This window comes from Topomyia yanbarensis, chromosome 3 (assembly GCF_030247195.1).
Source record: "Topomyia yanbarensis strain Yona2022 chromosome 3, ASM3024719v1, whole genome shotgun sequence".
NCBI classification, from domain to species: domain Eukaryota; kingdom Metazoa; phylum Arthropoda; class Insecta; order Diptera; family Culicidae; genus Topomyia; species Topomyia yanbarensis.
Window position 1 is genome coordinate 382,075,379 of NC_080672.1, and position 22,108 is coordinate 382,097,486.

Here is a 22,108-nt window from a genome sequence, read left to right on the forward strand (position 1 = left end):
CACTCGGCCCTCCGGGTCGGGATTAGATTGACGAATTTTAGAGTGAATGAGAAAGGCAAAAACATTTTTAGCAAATGTTGAAAGTTATGCATCTTTTTGGTGAGCAGTTCTATGTTTCATAGACGTTAAATCAATTTTAACTACGCTTCCTATTAAATAAAGACCCTTATTACAGTACATCTCTACAAAAACGAGCTCAATTTGAAAAGAAATCCGAGGATTATGATTGATTACAGAACTCTGGAATTTTCTATTGGAATGTTTTCAGGCAGGAATTTGATATTGATGCAATTAGACAACTGTGAAATCAAGACCAATAGATCAGTTACATATCAGGATCACATTCCGACAATTTATCAAAAGTCCTCATGATGTTTACAACAACAGGTTATCAATCTACGGATCAGATAATTGTTATTGTAATATTGAATTAAATCAGTCTGCATCAATAAATTTTCAACTTCAATCCAATATTTTTTTTGGGTGTGGTGGAAGAGGAGGGGGATTGTATGGTGCTAAACCCCAAAACCTTCTCTTAGCTATGCCGTTGCTTGGAGTTATTTATTTCGCTTTTCATTTTCCGATATGTTTCAGATCGATCCAATGGTTATAAGTTTGAAAAATTGCAGTCAGAAGGTTCGCACAAATGAACATTTTTGTACTGATAAGTTATCAAGTTCCTTCCAGACAACTTGGAAGTGTTCGGTGATTATTTCTAGCTGTTGTAGATAGTAAAATGAAATGCAAAATTCGTTTTATCGAAATAATGTTTAGGTAATTTCAATGGATTATTACTATACTGAACAATAAATAGGCGACAAAGAGTAATCAACAAACAACAAGCCATAACTTTTAAAGTATTCAAAATGGATATTTAAAGTCTTTAGTAAAGTTATTCGCAAAAGTAAGAGCTACAAATTTGCTGAAGACATCATTTCGATATAATCACATCCAAGAAAATTTGTGAAAATATCTCACTCATAGGGGGATTAATCAGCAAAAGCACAATACCAAAAGAAAGGGCATATTGCCTTCATTAAATTCTCCTAAGATACTATTGACCTAAAATAAGCCGTTTTGGCGTTAATAATAGATTACATGTTTTTGGTCATATTTCTGGCAATGGGAAATGATAAAAATCTTTCGTCCGCATTTAATGTTAAATATCTCTTTTGATAATAGTCCGATTTCAACAATCTATAGCTTGTTCGAAAGGTACTCGTTAAAGCTGTCTAAAAACATATAAATTGTTAATCTATGTTGCCTATTTCGGCAGAAAATTGAAAAAAACTGCAAAAAACGCCATTTTTACGCATTCAAACATTCATATCTTGGAAACTAAACATCAGAATCAAAAACAAATTAATAGCGTTCATACTGTTTTTTAGTTCTTTCATTTAAAATTGGTTTGGATAAGATCGGTTCAGCCATTGCTGAGAAACACGAATGAGAATTTGTCCGTTACATACACACACACACACAGACACACACACATACACACAGACATTGTCCCAAATCGTCGAGCTGAGTCGATTGGTATATAAGACTCGGCCCTCCGGGCCTCGGAAAAAATCTTGAAAGTTTGAGCGAATTCTATACATTTCTTTTATAAGAAATGTAAAAATGTAGGTGATTAGAACCAAAAAGTGTTGCGTTTACTTTCAGATTTTTTTTTGAATTTTCGGGTAACATTTCCTTTTGGATAATGGCAGTTGGGAAGTTTCTGAATGACGTAAATTGATGATAGGCGTTTTTTTGAAATTCAAGATGGCGGCTTCTGGTTACAACAAACACTTAAAACCACCGTTAATATAGGTGTCATTTGAAAGGTAGTGTTTAGTAGAAGGCAAAAAATGATGGTTGGAGCCATTTAAAAATCTAAGATGGTGGATTCCGATTATCACAAAACACTGAAAACCACCATCAGCATGGGTGTCATTTGAAAGGTAGTAATTAGTAGATGGCAAAAATTGATAATTGGCGCCATTTTGAGTTCAATGATGGCGGCTTCCGGTTACTACAAAACATTGAAAACCATCATCAATATGGATGTCAATTAATATGTAGTGTTTAGTAGAAGGCAAAAATTAATGATTGGCGCCATTCCGAAATCCAAGATGGCGGCTTCCGGTTGCCACAAAACACTGAAAATCACCACCAATATGGGTGTCATTCGAAAGGTAGTTATTAGAAGAAGGCGAAAATTGATGATTGGTTCCATTTGGAAAACCAAGATGGCCGCTTTCGGTTATCACAAAACACCGTAAATCACCATTAATATGGATTTCATTGGAAAGGTAGTAATTAGTAGAAGGCGAAAATTGACGATTGGAGCCATTTGAAATCCAAGATGGCGGCTTCCGGTTACCACAAAACATCAAAAACCATTATCAATATGGTTGTCATTTGAAAGGTATTGATTAGTAGAAGCCAAAAATCGACGATTGGCGCCATTTTGAAATCTAAGACGTTGACTTGGTTTGTTTGATAGAGCCAATCAAACGAATTTTCATGCGAGAGGTGACAGAATGGGGTCAATACACTGACAAAATTGGGGGTAGACTGAATCAGGCACAGGTTTGGCAGCCCTGTCAGATTTCTGCGCGTATCCTGTCGGGTTAGTTCAGCTAGGACAAACTCGGTTTCGCTCGCGTTTTCTGGCAAATTTTGACAGGAACCGAGCTAAACCCTGGCATAACTCGGATATAAACTGTGTAAAGATCCTGGCAATTCCTACCTGGTAGAATTTAGCACGAATCGAGCAAAACATCTGACAAAGATGTGGCAGGAACCGTACAGAGATCTTGGTCGTACATTTCTGGCTCGATTCTGGATAAAAGTGAGCAGCATCGGTTGGTTTGACCGCTTCTGTCAGAAACGGTTGTTGCATTTGAGCGAATTCGTTGCCAGAATTCTCGCACAAATCGCGCAAAATGCTCGCAGAAACTCTGTCAGCATCAATTTCGCTGTGTTCAACTTTTGCTAACTTTCTGCTTGCCACGCTGACCGGGCGGTGGCTGATAATATCGGGTCTTCCCTATATTTCTAAGTACTTCGATAACTATGTTTCTAGAATCATCCATTTCGTAAACTAGCATACGGTGAAATGGAAATCGTCGTACTGACGCTCTTCCTTTTTTCAAATCATCTATCTATTGCTTTTAACCCTTTCATGTCCAAAGTTTTTCTAGTGCATGCAGGGTTTCAAAACTATTTTTCCTTGAAAACAGTGAGGTTAAGAAACACGAAATCATTTTTCATAAAGATAAGAGCTTCCCTCGCAGCGCTAGAAGCTGCTCAATTTCTACTTTCTAATGGTCAATTCCCCTAGAATATTCGATTTGAAACAGATTTTGCTTAGTGACCGCACCCCACAACCCATAACTCTGGAATCGGAAATCGGATCGAGATGAAATTTAATAGCCATTTACGGCGATAAAACACCTTTCATTTGAGACCAAGTTTGGTCGAATCTCCGGGAAACAAATGAGACTGTAATTCTGAATTTGGATACTTCCGCCGGGGCTTCCGGAACCGACGATGGTGGCCAATGTGACCAAAGAGACTTTTAATGGCTGTTAGTGACCTAGTACTACAAATCTAAGTAGATGTGGCACCATTTTGAAAAAGTTTTCACCTTTATACATTCATTACAGAAATTTTAAAAACGACATTGTCTAGCTAATCGTACTCTTCACTCTGCAATTCCGGAACCGGAAGTCGGATCCATTATAAATTCAATAGCAGCCTATAGGAATGTTGTACCTTTCATTTGAGACTAAGTTTATGAAAATCGGTTCACCCATCTCTGAGAAAAGTGAGTGAGATTGCGGTCACATACACACACAGAATTGACGGATTGTATCGAATGGTATATGTCACTCGGGCCTCCGGGTCTCCGTTTAAAAGACGGTTTTCAGAGCAGTTTTCTATTGAGAAAGGCAAAACGTAAATCGTATGAATAATTTGTAGCAAATAGTGGCACATTTTGCACTTTTATAATTAGTGGCTCATGTCCCTTCAGATTTGACCGCACTTACCGCTTGATGACGTCCCAGTTTGATATTTCTTTTGAGTGTTTTGAGAAAACTGAGAAAACGAAAATCGTCAACGCAGGCCTGGATACGGTTAAAGAAATATAAACAAATTTTGGTATCCTCGCATCGTTGTCCGGAGCAGTTGGATATGTAAGGATATTTATTATTTTTAATCTAGTCCTGTAATTTAATTCTATTAATCGAATCGTATATTTAAAGCATTGTCATCAATAACCCCAGGGTTGAAAAATTGATTCGGTTCTGTGACTTCGAATCTAAAGACTATGGCGTGCGGCATCGAAGAATTTATTCCGTGCACTTTAGGTCGTCTTGTTTCAAACACCTATTAAATCTATCTAAAGGGTAAATGTTGCAAAATTACACAAACTAAACATTAAAAATCTGACACGTTTCGTTTTGTAGATGATGATCGAGTTGCACTTTTTGTTGCCAACGAACGGAAAACAGCGACCAGCTGCTGCATTTGCTCCACCACTCGTTTTTTCTAAGAGATCAGAGATGTGTATTTTCGCTCTGCAGTTTGTTGCTTTTAGCTAAATAGTTGAAGAAATTTTTCTCCTCAAAATATTTGGTAAGTAAATAAGAACAGTTTTGCATGTAATATAAGTTGTTATCGTGGGCGTGGAAACGACATTTATTCATTATTACTTATGGATACACTGGAAGATAAACTAATGGCGTTTTCATTTTTGACTCAGCACTACACCAGTGTAGTCGAAAAAACAAAAGCGCCATAAGACTAATTTAATTTCTACCACTTTTTATAGATTATTTCTGCTGCCTCTGCACTCCTTGCTGTCGTTCGATTCCGTTCACGTAGCTTCGACGTGCTGCCTCGTGGATCATCAACTCGTTGGTAGCGAGCCGCGTGGCTTGTTTCGATATTCCACCTATTACTATGGGCCTTGGTTGCGTTTAGATGACCTCGCATCTGCGTGGTGACTTCAGGTATGGTTAAGATGATCGGTCGTGGTATAACGTATATATAATAACATTTTTTGCAGGAAACTATTCAGTCATGTCAAACTGAGGCTTCCAATAGTCAACACCGGTGAAACAACGTCATCTCGGTTATTGACTTCAGATACATCGAGCAATACGGAACATTTGAACAAGACTGTAGCTTACCCGAGCTCCGAGCCACTACAATTCCATTTGACTTTAGTCATACCGGCTGGAATATAATATAGAATTCTGGCTGTCTAAGAGACAAGTATTTAAATTGTGCATTCATTTTTTTTTGTTTTTTGTTGATGATTGATTCATTTCAAATATATTTGTAGTTGGGACTGTGGCCACATTTGCAATTATGGCGCCACTGACATATGAGCAAGCGTATGGGGGATAGACCACTAGTGAATAATTGTTCTTAAACCTGAGGGGTAACCACCCATATTGAAGTATTTTGTTACCAGCCGCCATCTTGGATTTCAAAATGACTTGTTCCCCAAAAGTGAGGAGATGCACTTTAGTCCATTTTGAGTAGGATTCTACCCAAAATTAGGTAACGGCTGGTAAGCGTGTGTATGTTTTTTGGATTAGCCCAGTTAAGCTCAGCCGAAAATGAACCGGAATTCTGGCTTCTTCCAGTTCGTATTCCGGCTCCAGTGACACAACCGATTCTAGTTAGAATCGGTTGTGTCACTGGAGCCCGTGTACGAACTGGAACCAGCCAGAATTCCAATTCATTTCTGGCTGAACTTTACTGGGAGTGTTGGAATAAACATAGAAAACATCGAAATGTCATTCGTCGGTTGAATTGCTTGAAAGATACAATCGCTGCAAAAATTTGCTTGCGAGCTTCATTTTTAACTTCACTTCCGCTTTCGGCAATGTTGCTCGATCGCTGTCATCTAGTGAGTCTTTTCCATCTTGTCAGCCGTCGCAAATAGGTGAGTTGTGATCCGGCGCTCGTGCAATAAACTTGTATTTATCTCGAAATATTTGATTATTAGTTGAAAAATAGTAAAAATGGCTAAATTGATTAAATATTTAACTTGTCTTGTACTATGTTTGTACAATACTTCAATGAATAATATGGGAAAGATTTGATTTTGTTTGCCAAAACGTGTTTAGGTCGGAAACTCCATCTTTGTTAGTTTGTTTTTAGTAATAATTACTATTCTAATTATTCTAATCTTCCTTTTCTTGGTTCATTACAGATTACAATGGCCGATACATCCTCCCATTTGAACTGGTTGATCATCCGTGATCATAACGCGTTCCTCTTGAAAAGGCGTAACATCAAGAAGGCGTTCAGTACGGTAAGCTTATATTCACGTTAATTTTCAGAATGCAATCAGCATGTTTCCGACGGAAGTACCTTTAATGATGATACATTTTACCACCGAGATCGCTGAATGTTCTTTGGAACGGTCCTGTTGATAACATTTGCTACTTCTGATTCGTTTATGTATTCCGTCGGATATAAACAATGCTTCTGATTGTCTGCTTTTACTTGTGAAAGACAACGCGATAACAGCTTTTCCTCATTCTCATAGAACACAACACTTCTTTATAGGAGCCTAACAACCTGACCAATCTGAGCTCGTACCGTTACAGCGGACTGGTTCACAAGAAGACGATCGGAATCGTGCCCGCCGATAAGGGAATTAGTGTGGTCTACAAGAGGCCAAAGAAGCACGTAAGTTTTGTTTCTATACGCATATTTTAGTACTGGAAATATTTAGATCTCCGTGAGGAAATGGTTTACTGAAAGTCCTGTGAATTGACTACGTCCACTACCCAATACTGATAGAAGGCTAAAACATTTCTGTAGAAATGGTTTCAAATCGTAGCAGACAATTACGTTTGAACTTTCTCATTCTAGACCAACCCGGCCAAAGCAACCGTGAAGGTAACGTTGAAACACCGTCCCCGTCGTACGTTGAAGAAGCTGAAGAATATCATCAATGGTAACCGCTACCGACGGGACTTGCGTCAGGCTGCTCTGCGTCGTGCTAGCGCTATCCTGCGTTCTCAGCGACCGACTACAGCCAAGAAGGGCAAGGGTGCTGCTACCACTTCGGGAAGTACGGCAACCGCAGCTGCTCCCAAGAAGGCCGAGTAAACTTTTCTGACGGGAGGAATTGTTTTGCGTCGCGGGAGAAGTTTGTTCTATCAGTGATTACTTCTGGTAAACATTAAAACTGAACAGTCGTACGCTCTGTGAGTATGCGGCAGAAAATAAAGGTGATGAAAAATGGAATATTTGTTTTGATTTGCGTTCTGTGTCCATCATGAAAGGGGAAGGAACGTATTTGAAATGAAGTTTCACTGGGAAGGATAGTCGCTTTGCTCCTTGACGACACGATTTGGTTAGGTTTGGATATTAGATACTTTTAACAATTGTTTTTGCTCAAAGTATTACGCAGAAAAATATTAGCATAAATAAACAAATTTTGGTTTTAAATAACTATTTTCCAGTTTGATATAGTGACAAACAAGATTCAGGTTTGATTCAATCAATAATATTGCTTGAAATTACCAACAAATTCATTTGTTGGCTTTTCAATAGTTTCAACTAATTCTAAGATTCTGTTGTTTTTCAAACAAGGGATCAGTTCGATCTAAAAATTTTTTATATTGTTTCAACAATGTTTCTGTTTAAAATGCAAACAGACGTATTTGTTGAACTAAACCAAATACATGATTTCGCGAAACGCTCATTTCAGTTTAAAACAGTCATTCATCAAGTTTGAAAGACCACTAAACGTTTTGTTGTTTCAAAAAGGCCTGATTCTTCTGTGTGTACGTCTTGTGAGTCAGTAACAGTCGCTAACAGTACATTTACAAATTATAAACTTCGTTAGTTTGCATAATATTTGCATTTTAAATTAGTTTATTGTAATAAGCTAACATTTCGAGACAAATAAACTTCCGCTGTAATGTAGGCAAATTAATAGCAATAGACAATCAAATGCCTACATTATGGCGTTCTTTATAGCTGATTTTATGAGGCAAACACGCTATGTTACATAGTGTTACTTTCCGAACCCGTGCCCAATCATAATGACATTTCTCGACAAACATATGATTACGGCCTAAAAGCCAACTGTCAAAATCCACTTTGAATGGAAATTCCGGACAAACCGTTACACGCCAATCACAGATGTTGATAATAAACGAAAGAGAAAAGCTTTCTCTTTCATAAACTGTTGTGAACTGTGTTCGACTAGTAACGGTTTGTCTGGAATTTCCATTCAAAGTGGATTTTGACAGTTGGTTTTTAGGCCGTAATCATATGTTTGTCGAGATTTGTTGCACTCTAAATTTACTATAGCCGAAGAGCTGTTTTTAAGGAAGTCTGTGAACAGCCACCGTAGATAAAGAGCGCATCAAAAATCATTCCAATCGAGCTAGTGCTCGGAAAGTAACTATGTATCAGAGCGTGTTTTGCCTCATTGACACACAAGTTCGCTACTATAACCCGAGACATGAACCATGACTGTGGGTGCACCTGCTACGCCACCTTTCCGTGAAAAATATAAACAATTGTAAATTTTTCCTACAAGAGATCGAAGACTACATATACCTAGGCTGTCTAACGCAAAACTCTAAATAGCCATGCGCCGCCTGTATCTCATAGCATGAACCAAGAAAATGATTTTTATTTTGACATGCACCATACAACTCGCGAATAAAATCAATAGATGCGCAGTAAAAACGTAATATTTCTTAACAAAAAACTGGAGGCACGGGGAAGAAAGTTGATTTTCTTTAAATTCCAGTCTTATTTTTTGTAAATAAATAACTTTTATCAAATATCTTTAAATTACGATTAAAATTTTTCAATCGGTGCAAAAACACTTTTCTAACCCTTTAACGATTGAATTTGGTTCGCAAATGATACTTTTAAAGAGAAATTAACGATTTTTATAACGAAAATTTTATTTTGCTTGTATTTTGACAGCTCCATTAACAAACATGATTATTTTGACTGCAGCGCAGCCCTATGTATCGTTTTGTCGTTAGACAACGAATTAGGAAGACTGATATCTCTTCCCTTCCTCCATACAAACGGGAAGCGACAGAGGTTACAGCGCCTCTATTGGAGCAAGGTAGGAAGCTTAATGTAAAAATGGATATGTGTGTGCATCACTATGGGAAGTAGCACCTTTACCCGCAAGTGGCGTTGCTGATACTGTCTCCAGATTCTGGACAGAGTTGCCAGTCTTCTTGATATGCAGTCTTCGTTTAAACGCAAAGACAATTTTTAAAACAGAATTTTATTGATAAGTATAGTTTACCAAAAAAATATTAGCGCATTTCCCCAAAATTCCACACGGCCTTTCAGAATTGAAAGGAACGGCCGCACTCCATGAAACGCCGCGCTTAGCCCATCTGTCATAATATTGTGATTTAGCATAGCGAAGGGCTGAATGATAACACAAGTTGTTCCAAAAAATAGCCCTGCGTTATGCAACGCTTTGCGCAGGTTGATTATAGCAGTTGAAAGTGGTGCCAAATTCACAACGTTCAGTATAATTATTTTTAGACTACAGAATTGATAAAATTGGTCAAATGAGTTAAACTAATCAATCAAATAATGTTTTAAAAACTGTCCTTGCGTTTAAACCAAAATGGAAGGCTTATTACTACCACTACATTACTTAATTTCAAGCGCAAATAGCAAATACAAGTGCTAGTTAAACCAAAAATTTACTGGCAACCTTTCAGCGGCATTTAGAAAGCAGTTGGTGCAGCGCACAGTGGCACGACGAGTGACAAAGCCCCAAAAATCAATGTCTTGTTATTCTTTTGTAAATATTTATTTTATTTTTCTCTCAGTTTGAATAAAGGTATCTCAAAATTTTACTATAATCGGATGAAAAATTAATTTTTAACATGTCGTTGAAGCAGGTCATGTCAAGGATTTCTGTTCAATTCAATTAATTAGAATTTTTAGTACCTTAGAGTTTCAAATGGCGATAGCAATTATACTACACAGCCGATTGGAGCAATTTTAAGTGCATTGAAAAGAAGAATGAATATGCTAAACTATACATGGGAGATTTTTGTGCAAAACTGATTTACGTTTGTTCTGCATAAAAAATCCAATTAAAAAAGTTTTATATCATATCAGTAATTTATCTTTATACATCTTCCAATTTTTGAGATGGTCTCCCATGGGTCACTTGTCATGAATCTGACTCAAAATTTAGTATAGTTTCAAGATATATATGGCTCATCTTGCGCTCTCTTGCGCCGAAGTTGGTGTATCTATATTTTTGAAAATACCCATATGGAGACGCCCTATAGCTCATAAATCTCCTTACAAATTAATTGCCTAAACAACATCATATTACTGAAAAATTAGTGATTCCATTTCTGCTATCCGATGAAATTGGCTACTATGATTAATGTTTATATTAACCCTTCAACGACCAACGCATTCAAATGGGTTTAAATAAAAGTAGTTGAAAAAATGAAATATGGAATATCAAAACTGATAGCAGAAATGAATTCAGCTACCCAAAATTAGTTAAAACCCCAAGTTTTGGCCACATAAACCAATTTTTATAATTTTTGTCACAACTTTATATGAACAGGTGCCACTGTGCGGCGTGTACGTTTCGGCGAAGACTGCATCAAGGTACTTAGAGTTCTAAGGGGTCTTCGGCAGTAACTAGGCGAGGAGTGAGGTAAGCATGCAACAGACTGCGGGGAAGAAAAATGACAGCGAACCACTTTGTTTACCCTCTGAAATCAAAGCAAACATATGGAGAGAACTAGTAAACAATGTTGTTAGCTGTCGTTTCTAAAACCAACATGGCTGATCAGCGTTTTTGAGGATCGTATCACCTGAGAATAAAAACTCCTTGGACTGCATATCAAGAAGGCTGGCAACTCTGTCCAGAATCTGGAGACAGTATCAGCAACGCCACTTGCGAGTAAAGGTGGTACTTCCCATAGTGATGCACACACATATACATTTTTACATTAAGCTTCCTACCTTCCTCCAATAGAGGCGCTGTAACCTCTGTCGCTTCCCGTTTGTATGGGGGAAGGAAAGAGATATGTCTTCTTAATATGTAGTCTTCGGTTTAAACCAAAATGGAAGGCTTATTACTACTGCAAATAGAAAATACAAGTACTAGTTACACAAAACTGGCAACCTTAGAGCGGCGTGTACGTTTCGGTGAATGTCTCAACACGCTTATCCTCGGCTACTCATTGCAACTAAAACGCTTTTACTCAAACGTGAGTAAAATTTGTTTGATAGTTCAGTATGATGTGTGATCCAAGTAAGTCATCTTAATCCGACATTGGTACTACATCATTCCGAAGAGTCTCACTCAGATACTTCGATCAGACATCATATTGAAATTTCAAACAAATTTTACTCATTTTTGAGTAAAAGCGTTTTAGTTGCAATGAGTAGCTGAGGAAAAGCGTGAATACCCTTTTTAGACAATTAGGGAATCCATTAGACGTTTGTTTGACAATCCAGCGGTGGATTCTGTCAACAAGTCTATACTCCCCTGCGAACAGAAAAAACTCGTCCGACAAACATCTTTCGTTAGTCCGACTCGTTTGATGTTGGATCGAATCAACAATATTGTCGGACATCGCACCCGTCGGAATAACGTCAGAAGAAGTAAACAAAAAATAATCAACTGATCAGAAACGTCTCATGGATTGCCTAATAATCGTTAACGTTAGTCCAATGCGTTGGATGTTTATTCAATGAACGTCCGACATCTTCAACGGGGCGTTGCTGTTAAACTGGCGTAAACGATTATTGTCAAAAAGGGCAATTAAACGTATTATGAACTGAACAATTTAGATCGCCATTATGGCACGTAAAAAGCTGGATGAGTTCAAATCCTAGGTACCTTTTGCATCCAGTTAACGCAGTTTGCTGCGTTTTAAGTACGATTCACACGACACATCAGGCTTCCGTCACCGGTACGGAACGTCAAGATTAGTCAAATGCAGTCCAATTGAGGCATTCACACACAACATCAACGACACGGAACGTTTTGATGTATGGCACGTGTGAACGGGCACAAGAGAAACACATTTAACTTATCTTGACGGAACCGTGACGTCCTGTTGACGTTGATGGAAGCTGATGTATCGTCTGAATCGTACTTGGCGTGTCAGGTGCCTCCCAGTGAGCAAATTTTCTGGCAGAGACCGCTCTGCTAGATTTCTGTAATGTGGTTTTCGTTTGAGGCGAAACTGAGTCAGTTCCTAACCCCAACTGCTGTCAAAATGTATGAACTGACAGCAGTTGGGGTTAGAACCTGACTCAGTTTCAGGTTCAAGCGAAATCGCCATAAGTCTTAGTTTGGCAGCTCTGTCAGATTTCTGCGCGTATCCTGTCGGGTTAGTTGAGCTAGGGCGAACTCGGTTTCGCTCGCGTTTTCTGGCAAATTTTGACAGGAACCGAGCTAAACCCTGGCATAACTCGGACGTAAACTGTGCAAAGATCCTGGCAATTCCTACCTGGTGGAATTTAGCACGAATCGAGCAAAACATCTGACAAAGATGTGGCAGGAAGCGTACAGAGATCTTGGCCGTACGTTTCTGGCTCGATTCTGGATAAAAGTGAGCAGCATCGGTTGGTTTAACCGCTTCTGTCAGAAACGGTTGTTGCATTTCAGCGAATTCGTTGCCAGAATTCTCGAACAAATCGCGCAAAATGCTCGCAGAAACTCTGCCAGCATCAATTTCGCTTTGCTCAACTTTTGCTAACTTTCTGCTAGCAACGCTGACCGGGCTCTTGGGGGTTAGTCCGCCTCAATGTCGTATATACAGGTCTGGCAAACATGGCACTTTGGTATTCGTAAGATGAATCTTACATGAGTGGTTGAGTGATCACAGTATAAATCGACTTGCTTTCGTCATAGCTGTCGTTCCGCTCCCATTGAATCGTGTAACCGCTATGACGTCGACTCGTTGTGCTTCTGGATTGTTTACATATTTTTGGTTGCCAACACTAGCAAATCGTGTGTTCTGCCACACCTATATATACCTCATTGAGTCCGCCTACCTTCACGCCTGTTATCGTTCACGTCCATGGTGCTGCTTTCTTGCAATTAACGGTCGGATGCTCTTGTTTTTACCGGTCGCTGATGAGTGCCCGGGGGCCATGACATCACCAAATTACCACAAAAAATGCCTACACTGACGCAAATATACTTAAGAATTTCATAAGTCGCAACTTATGAAGCATCACAATTTTGATTTCATTGAACGCTTATGCATTTCACAAGTTCGTCCTATGGAATTTATAGACGTATGTAGTGATGTTCATAATCGTATTATTGTGCAAACGTCATAATTTTACCATATGAAATCAGTGAAAATAGGAAACTAGGCATTTTTTGAAGTGGATTGAATTTAATGTTCTTTTTTCAAATTTGGGGAAATGAAATGTAAGTAAATATTCTTCGTAACTCATTGCTCCATATTTTACATTACTTTCATAAGAAATGTATTGAATTTTCTATAACTTTCAAGACTTTCTTTTCCATTCATTTACAGCTTATTGGAAATATTATGAGACTTCACAAACTCATCAAAACATCAAGCTAGAGATAAGTGCTCCTTATTCATGTGAATTAATTCGTCTAAATAAAAAATATATGTTTTGAAATAAAAAATATGTTGAGTTAATATTTTCTCGAACTAGCGCCATATAATTACATCTATGGATTTCATAACATCTCATTTATTAAATTTATATTCAAGCATGATGATTTACATAAGCACAGTCGCATGAAAAGTATAAATATAACTTAAAAATTTCATTAGCATGACTTATGAAAATTCTAAGTGACTCGATGGCCATTTTTTTCTTCGAGTCATAAGTCAAACTTATGATTTTCATATGAGATACTTGTGGCGCCGAATCATGAGTGATTCTTAAGGAATTCATTAGTTATTTTATCTCGGTGTATGAGTTCAATATATGGGAGCTGTCAAGTTGTCACCGGGGTGTGACCGACTTCATCAGAGTTTGCTTCGGTTGTTGATTTGGATGCGCTAAGCGCAATCGTTGTTGCTTCGATGTTGGTAGTTGGTTTCGAACCACGGCTTACATATACTAGGCTAGCTCGTTAGAGTGTAAACATTTGACGAAAGCGCGTCATAGAAATCGTCGGCGAAAACAATTACATGAAATTCATGTATTGTTCGCTGCTAACATGAAATTCATATATTGTTTGTTTGCTGGTAAATAATAAGGAAGCTATGCGGATGTCCAAAACCTTTGCTATGATCAGAAAATTACGGTGGGATATGTTTTCTATGGCACGCATCCAAATTCCTGATTTACGCTAATAATCACATAGATGCACTGATTATCCACTGTGTCTAGTGTAATTATGGCGTAATTTACGTCAAAAATCCATTGCACACTATTTTTTCCACCGTAAGAGCTCAAATATTGTCAATTAACAACTCTCAAGAAATCCGTTTGTTTATCTCAACGATTTCTCTGACGTCACCGAAACCTGTCAATCCGCGGAATAGCAAGCCTCTTTTCTGTGAGCCGTGGTTTCGAACATTTTTACTGCCTGATTCGCATTCCGTGTTGTAATTCTTCGTAAATTCGGGGGGCCAAGATTTGCTGTTTCAAAAACAATGTCATCTGAGCTACCTAAGCACAAACTTCGAGCTTAGAGCAAATTGTCTGTCGGATGATTTCTGTGTTAGTCCTTGCTTATTGTGAGCCAAACCAGGTATTGGAGCTAAATGACTCGGAACAGATTTGCATAGTTCAAAAATAAAACATGAACTTTTTGCATTTGCTCATTGAGATCTTCCTATTAGCCACCAATCAGAGGACTATTCGGAGCTAAAACTAATGTGGTTTTGGTTTGAGACAAAACTGGAGTCAGTTTAGAACCCTTACTGTTATCAAAAGGCATGTACTGACGCAGTGGTTTAATTCAGAACCTGACTCAGTTTCGGGGTGAAGACGATTTACGTACCTGATATGACTTGTCTATAGAAACTGCAATCAATTCGAAAAGGCTTTTTCACTAACTAGTTTACTAGTGACATGCATCACGTTCCGTTTTCTTTTAATTGTTTTATGTTTGGGCCATCTTAATCAATTATAGAATCAACAATTCAACACTCGAATATCTTTCCACCAGTTCTGTGAGTAATGATACTTCTGCAACTCGATCCCACCCATTGGCACACTGTAGAAGTAGTGGCCCAGTTTCCGCCTTGGCAGCGATGTCTCCAGCAGGTGTACTGGAAAGCAGTCCAGCGACGGCGTCCAGTCACAGTGCGGAGGTAGCATACGACGTTTCCATCCGACTCGTTTGTACATAGATTGCTACAAAAAAACACGAGAGCATATAATCTCCAAACAATGGCATTATTAATGGACACTTACCGCATCGTCACGTTGGAAAACGATCAGCTCCACAAAGGGAGATTTCTCCGGATGATGCGAGAATATGCGATATACACCCTCGGAGTGAATGTAGTAAATTTTTAAATTGTTGGTATAAAAATACCGCAGAAAACGTGCTTCCTCTCGAGCCATCAACTCTTCATTGAACACACAGAACTCTGCCTTTTTACGCCAGGGAAGCATTTTGGTCATCCGGATTTGACCCCATAGGGTTCCGTAGCAGAGCATGTGCGTTATTCCCTGGCGATCGAGAATTTGATGAACTCTGCAATAAAAGTGCATACTAATAAGCTTGAATAGTTTTCCGGACAATCAAACGAATACAGACTTCTCGAAGAGATGTTCCAATTCCGCCCGATACGTCTCGGATACGTTGCAGGTATGCATGAATCGCTGCAGATGGGTCTGACTGCCATTATGTAAAACTATCTGCCACCGGGCTATGTAGAGGAAGGCAACTAGCAGACAAATCAAAACCACCAGCTTGTACAGGGAGAAACGAATCATTCTACCCTTGAACAGTGCCATTCGAAAGGTGGAATTGCTGCTAACGCTGTGTCCATTTGTGCAGATTCTCGGATAATACTGATAATATTTGTATGGCTATTGTAATGCAAATATCGGAAATCTGTCGATAGAGGCAACTGTCAGCTGGTACGCTGTGCGACAGATGTATACTGTTGAAGTAAACATTAAGGTTGCACAGAGAATGCGTAAAATTCGCAAACCAAAAAAGCAGTTTTTTTCCACACCGTATGTCAGATCTTCATAAAAATCAATCAGCGTATGTAGAATGTTGTTACTGTACTGCTGATTGATTTTTATGAAAATCTGACATACGGTGTGGAAAAAAACTGCTTTTTTCGTTTGCGAATTTTACGCATTCTCTGTGCAACCTTAATACGCTAATTTTAACGTTTACTACGCATGCGCTAAATCTAACGCTTCCGGCAAACTACTAATATTATAATAGCAAAGTTGTTATGTGTGTGACACCCACCATATACAAATGGTTTGATTACAGAAAAGCTAAATAAAAATTTTATTTATTTTATTTAATGATTCTTTCTACCAATTTGGAATAATAATTTGAACTAACCGTATGTAAATACAACAAGCCAATCGTAGTTCTGATCATCAATCGTAGATCATCATTTCAATTATTCTATATCTTTCCATAGGGAGAAAAGTTTGGGTGAAACCCAATTTTCCCCCTAAGGAGAAAATTGGTTAAAACTACGTTTGCACGTGAAGGGCACAAAATATATAACTAAATTAGTTATAGAGATGCGTTTTGAGTTCCTCTCATCAGAATCCGACACTAACTTAGTGACAGGACTAAGCAAGCGCCGCTAGCTCAAAAAACGGAGATACTGCTGGTGTTCCTGGGTAAACAACTAGTCAAGCGTGATGTCTCGCAAATTTAGTTATAGGTATTGCGCATTTTACGTGCAAACGTGTTTTATTTTCCCCTTAGGGGGAATAATTGGTTTTTCATCTAAATTTTATCCTTAAAATAAAATCATATTCTATCACAATTGCACATTATTAAGGTAGTGACTGCCGCACATATTTTCCACAGAAAGTTATTTTCTATCATGAATGGTTCTCGCTTTAATGTCATTTTGATACGTCTGTCACGTTACACAATTTTCGCAGTGAGTTTGGAGGTTGCCCGACTAATTGAAAAAGTCTTTTCCGTTGGCCCCCAAATTTGCGTGAACACAGTTTTAAGTTGAAGCTTGGAAATCAAAGAAGAGTTTGAAATATAGTTTTCGTGAAGATCTCAATGATCTGTCACGTTACAACCAGAATCTGTCACGTTACAGTTCTGTATTTTTATTGAAGCAAGGATATCGAGACAGTCGTACACAAATCATCTTTGAACTTGAGCTTGTGCGACCACCCCTAGCTGCTACTCCGTTATCGATCAGTAGATAATTATGCTTGGGATTAGCGAAACATCTTTCAATGTGCAACACCTGGTAATCCTAAAGTGTTTCTGATCAATACCGGCGCCGGCCAGGCCCGAACGTAGATCGCGGAAGGAAAGGGAAGGAATGGTTAGTCCGATACTCGCTTTTGCTAGAGGCCGTTATATACTACTGCGCACTCCACAGGTATCACGGGAGGAGGATATTTTTGTTAGTAGAGTATAGAAGTTGGATATACTTCTTCTTTACCGACGCCAGAGAGGTGATTCCACTACTTGGACTAGATATCGATCCACCAATTTCATGGACCGGGGACCAACGGCTTTACATCCCTTCCGAAGGAAGACGTGACCACAGATTTTTTCACCTCAGAAAAATCTCAACGACCTCGGCTGGAGTTGAACCCGGGCCAACTGGAATGAGTGGCGGTCACGCTTACCACTCAACCACCGGCGCCGTCAGTCGTACACAAATCATCTTTGATCTGGAAACTGAGAATTAACGGGAAATTTCATGGTTTTGATGAACAAACGTGAATAACTTATGAAAAGGTCGTAATTTCACGAAGTTTCATTTTGAATTGTAAAAACATGTTGAAAAACATTCTATAACTAAATTATTTACAGACAAAAATTAAATTAAAATTAAAAATTAAAAGATTTTTGAAATATGTTTCAAGTTTTTGTTATAAAATTCTTTATTGTTATATTCTCCACAATGCAATTATATTTTAAACCTTTTTTATTTAATTAAATTTTAAACGCGTTATGTTTTTTAGCGTTTGGTATTTGTGAGTAACTTAGTAAAAGGACGTATTCGTACAACTAGTTTAAAAAAAACAAGAATATTCTGGAAATTTTTTCTGAAGAGCATTTTGCTTCGAAATGATATTTATTTATGGAAAATATTAGGAAATTTAGAATCATACTTAAAGTTGTTGTGCAAAATGCTTTCTTACTAGTAACTTCTTAATAATGCAATCCCTGTTTCTTCTTAGGCCTGCGTTAACAAAAAAAAAATCATTGTTTTTTGCAATTGTATTTTTCAACTTTTTTTGTCTTTTCTTTTTGAAAAATTTCACCAAAAAATATTCACATAGAAGAATTTATTCCCTAGAACTCGCTATCATATAGTTATGAAGCACAAATAAAAATTGCTTGCTTAATAATGCAAAATACTTAGTCTCCCGTATAGATGAAACGTAAAAAGTTTCATCAGAGTCCAAGATGGTCACAATTTTTGACGTAATTGAATCAAACTTGATGCAATTGCTTTATAGCAGAAAGAATCTGTCACGTTGCATAAGATCAATTGTGTTTTCTCAAAAATGAATAAAACTTTAAGGTTTTCACAATACAGTTTCAAAAAGTAGACTCAAAGTAGTAAGAAAAAATGTAGGTTAGATATCGTATGCAAGCTGTTGGTGTGGTCCGCTAAACTTTTTCAAATTTTTGATCTGTCACGTTACAAATTATTTGTTTTTCATTACTTCACAATTAAAAATAAGCATTTTTACATATTAATCTCAAATTTTCAAGCAATATCATCAAATTTAAATTAGACTACGATGGAAAAATGTGGTTCCAGGCAAAAAGTTGAAAATATGGATCTTGTTTACCATTTTATCTCCTTGCGGTCTTTCAGTCATTTTCAGATCATACAAGAAGCATTAACAAACTTTTATAAATGACAGACATGGAATTTTTTTCTGGGCTCATAATTAATTTTGTTTAATATTAGAAGTCATATACAAACTTATTTATTTTTCTTTTCGGCTATATCGTTCTCATTAAATTGAAATATTTGTTTGCTTAGTACGCTTGAATGTGATTCCTAAGTAAAGGGCGAACACGAAATTATTGCGACACCGAAAATGTCATGCCAATTTTCTTATCATGTTTAAAATCAAACCAAAATTTTAGGGTAGTTTTATACATATATTTACTTCAAAAATCGAAAGAAAAGTTAATCGATGGAGCCTTGAGTGTAAAATTGAACGCATTTTCGCTTGATGCTCTCCATCAAAGTCTTTACAGTGTCATCCGGTACCAGTTTCTCAGTTTTTTTTTTCCATTTTCTTAACATGTCCTTCTCGTCTTTGACTGTCTTCTTGCTCTTCCGAAGTTCCCGCTTCATCATTGCCCAGTACTGCTCCACCGGGTGCAGCTCCGGACAGTACAGAAATTCAAATTGGGTACAATTCAAAAACTTGTCATTTAAATCGTTAAACTTGTTTAATGTTATCGAGTATTATATTTGAGTTTTGTTAAACTTGACAATCACTTTCGATGAAGTGAAGAAGAACTTTTGGAGTTTAGTGCTAAATCGTCTATAAAACTTATGCTTTAAAAAAAAATATTTAGTGAACTCGGTCCATTACTTTAGCCAATCGGGGCAGTGGTTCTTTTATCTATTTCTATCTATTTCCAACAATAAAAATAAATAAAACGAGTTTTAATGGATGTCCAGTTGATCTCGCGCAAGTTCTTGGCCATTGCACGTGGATACTTGTTTACGAGGTTTGGAAATATTTTTTTCCTTACCAACTGCGTATAGGAGGTCGTTCATATCTATCTCGCTATTGAACGCTTCCGTGTCATCATCGTGGTTGCTGCTTTTATGTTTGCGAACATCTGGTTTCATTCTTGCTTGTTGCCTTGACGAGTGTAATTTTCCTCAATGATAGTACTTGCTGTAGATTTTGAGATATATGACGCAGCTTTTGCCGTTGTAAATATTGCCTATACAGGTGCTACAATTTTGGTAATTGTTTATATTCCGCGGTTTCTGATCAGGGTAAACCGTAATGTGCCGTTTTTTTCACAGAGCTGGAACGTACTAGCACAGACTAACAGACATAACATTCAAAAACAAAGCTTTGCCCGCTTTAACGGTCATTTTAAATATATTTGTAGTTGGGACTGTGGCCACAATTCAAATTATGGCGCCACTGACATATGAACAAGCATATGGGGGATAGACCACTAGTGAAAAATTCTTCCCGAACCTGAGGGGTAACCCACCAGTAAATGAGTGGTTGGGACTGTGAATAAAAGGTGGAGCTAGTGCTCTGAGAAAATTATCGGATCGATGTTTTTTGAGGGAATTCCCTCGTAGTTTTATGTCTGTTAGTCTGTGGTACTAGTTTGGCCTTAATATGTGTAAAGAATACTATGTGTAATTGTACTATCGTATTATGTTTTGTACTGCATTTCTCCCAAATGTGTCATGTATCTGCAAGTAAGCGGTATCAAATCTTGTACCCGAGCATTGATTTTCTCACCGTCCATATATATGAAGCTCTTAATTCTAGCATTGTCTCACGCAACCATGTGTTTTAAATTATTCTTAATAAATAGTTTCACCTGGGTTAATTTGTAGAACGCCATGAGCGTTGCATACCTGACATGGTAGAACTCTATAAAGGCTCCATCGTAAGTCTAACCTCCTTTTTCACCTTCAGAGAATGTTCCTCATCACGGATACTCGGTTTTATGCGGGTCATCAATAATCACAGTATTTGGCCGGAGCATCAATTCTTGCTTCTGCGACTCACTCATCTAGACAGATTACTAGGGCAAGAAGCATTTTCCTTTGTTCTTCGGACACAATATAAAAGTAATTATATTTATCGTTCGCTTCGTGTTGGCTCGGACAGAAGCATGAGTTTCGTGATCATTGTTTTTGGTTATTGGAAACTGCGATCTTCCTTGACTTTTTCTCATTAATTTGTTCACACGAAACGAGCTATAAAATTGTTAAAAGTCGCTGACGCGGGGAGCTTTAGCCCCTAGCCCTCCCTCTGGCTACGTGTGTGTCTTTCTGCTCTTTTTTTTTGATATTTGACACAACGGAAGAACTATTTTTCTCAGGTTGCCGTTCGGAATTTTGACGACATGCGCAGCCGTTCAATTTTCGCTGTGCTCTAACTCTAACTCTAACTAAAAAAATCAACCAACAAACTGACACGGAGTTTACTGAATTGCTTGTCAGCGTCTATCCCGTTTTCCCTTACTTCCTGTTGATAATTGCCGAAGACTTTTCTAATAGCGGGTCCCTGTCGACGAAATTCAGCTTATTGCTGCGATACTGTAGTGGCAGTTTGCCAAATCTGGCAAGAACTTTCTTTGGACCTTTGAGAGCTTCAATGAAAGAAAGTATAAATTTATCAATCTTGCTCATATCGCTTCGAGTAAATTCTGATTCCGCAACTGCAAATTTTCTTGCCTGATGATCATCAGTTTTCCGATAAATTTCTCGGCAAAAACAAATCTTTTCTTAGTCACCCAGCCTATGTCTTGAGAGCCCCTATTGTTGCGCTACCATTTGACTCAATGCGTTGAACAAAATTGGCAGACGCTGCTCTAATCAACGGCTTCAAATGGGTAGGGTGATAATAGAAACACAGTGAAAATGGGCTCATCACCCTAGTACATTTTTACAAAAACGCGTACCCCCTTCAACCCAAATTTAAAGTAGGACGGATTAGCGCATGGTCACCATTTTAACACCTTTTTCAGTGTGAAAAAAATCATTTGGTGTAATTTTTATTATTATTATTGGTTGTTATGCATTCTTACCTTTTCGTTTCCATAAATAACCTTAACGCTGGTATTTACCGCTTATTAATCAACATTCCTTATTCCTTTCAGAGTATCTATGCCAATGTAAATCATAAAATCTCCTTTTTAGATTTACATAGCATTCTCTAACAAACATTTTATCCTATCGTG

General features: G+C 37.8%; 2 protein-coding genes and 1 long non-coding RNA gene across 3 annotated transcripts; 2 read left to right on the top strand and 1 right to left on the bottom strand.

Annotated features, from left to right (window-relative positions):
- The first annotated feature begins 3,693 nt into the window (after positions 1 to 3,693).
- On the top strand, positions 3,694 to 5,280 carry LOC131691727 (uncharacterized). The gene is made up of 5 exons (XR_009305840.1): positions 3,694 to 4,187; positions 4,257 to 4,400; positions 4,461 to 4,629; positions 4,826 to 5,006; positions 5,063 to 5,280. It is a non-coding gene; the product is annotated as an uncharacterized LOC131691727 (long non-coding RNA).
- Positions 5,281 to 5,877: 597 nt separating this feature from the next.
- Positions 5,878 to 7,266, top strand: LOC131691989 (large ribosomal subunit protein eL28). Its single transcript, XM_058978809.1, has 4 exons — positions 5,878 to 5,950; positions 6,221 to 6,322; positions 6,580 to 6,702; positions 6,889 to 7,266. Exons 2-4 carry the CDS (start codon positions 6,227 to 6,229, stop codon positions 7,126 to 7,128), a joined length of 459 nt encoding a protein of 152 aa, XP_058834792.1. The 5' UTR covers positions 5,878 to 5,950; positions 6,221 to 6,226; the 3' UTR covers positions 7,129 to 7,266.
- A 7,809-nt stretch (positions 7,267 to 15,075) lies between these two features.
- Positions 15,076 to 16,121, bottom strand: LOC131689685 (uncharacterized). Its single transcript, XM_058974940.1, has 3 exons — positions 15,770 to 16,121; positions 15,421 to 15,706; positions 15,076 to 15,360 (listed from the first exon to the last, which is right to left on the bottom strand). The coding sequence occupies exons 1-3, from the start codon at positions 15,967 to 15,969 to the stop codon at positions 15,139 to 15,141; spliced, it is 708 nt and encodes a 235-aa protein (XP_058830923.1). The 5' UTR covers positions 15,970 to 16,121; the 3' UTR covers positions 15,076 to 15,138.
- Between the last annotated feature and the right edge of the window lie 5,987 nt (positions 16,122 to 22,108).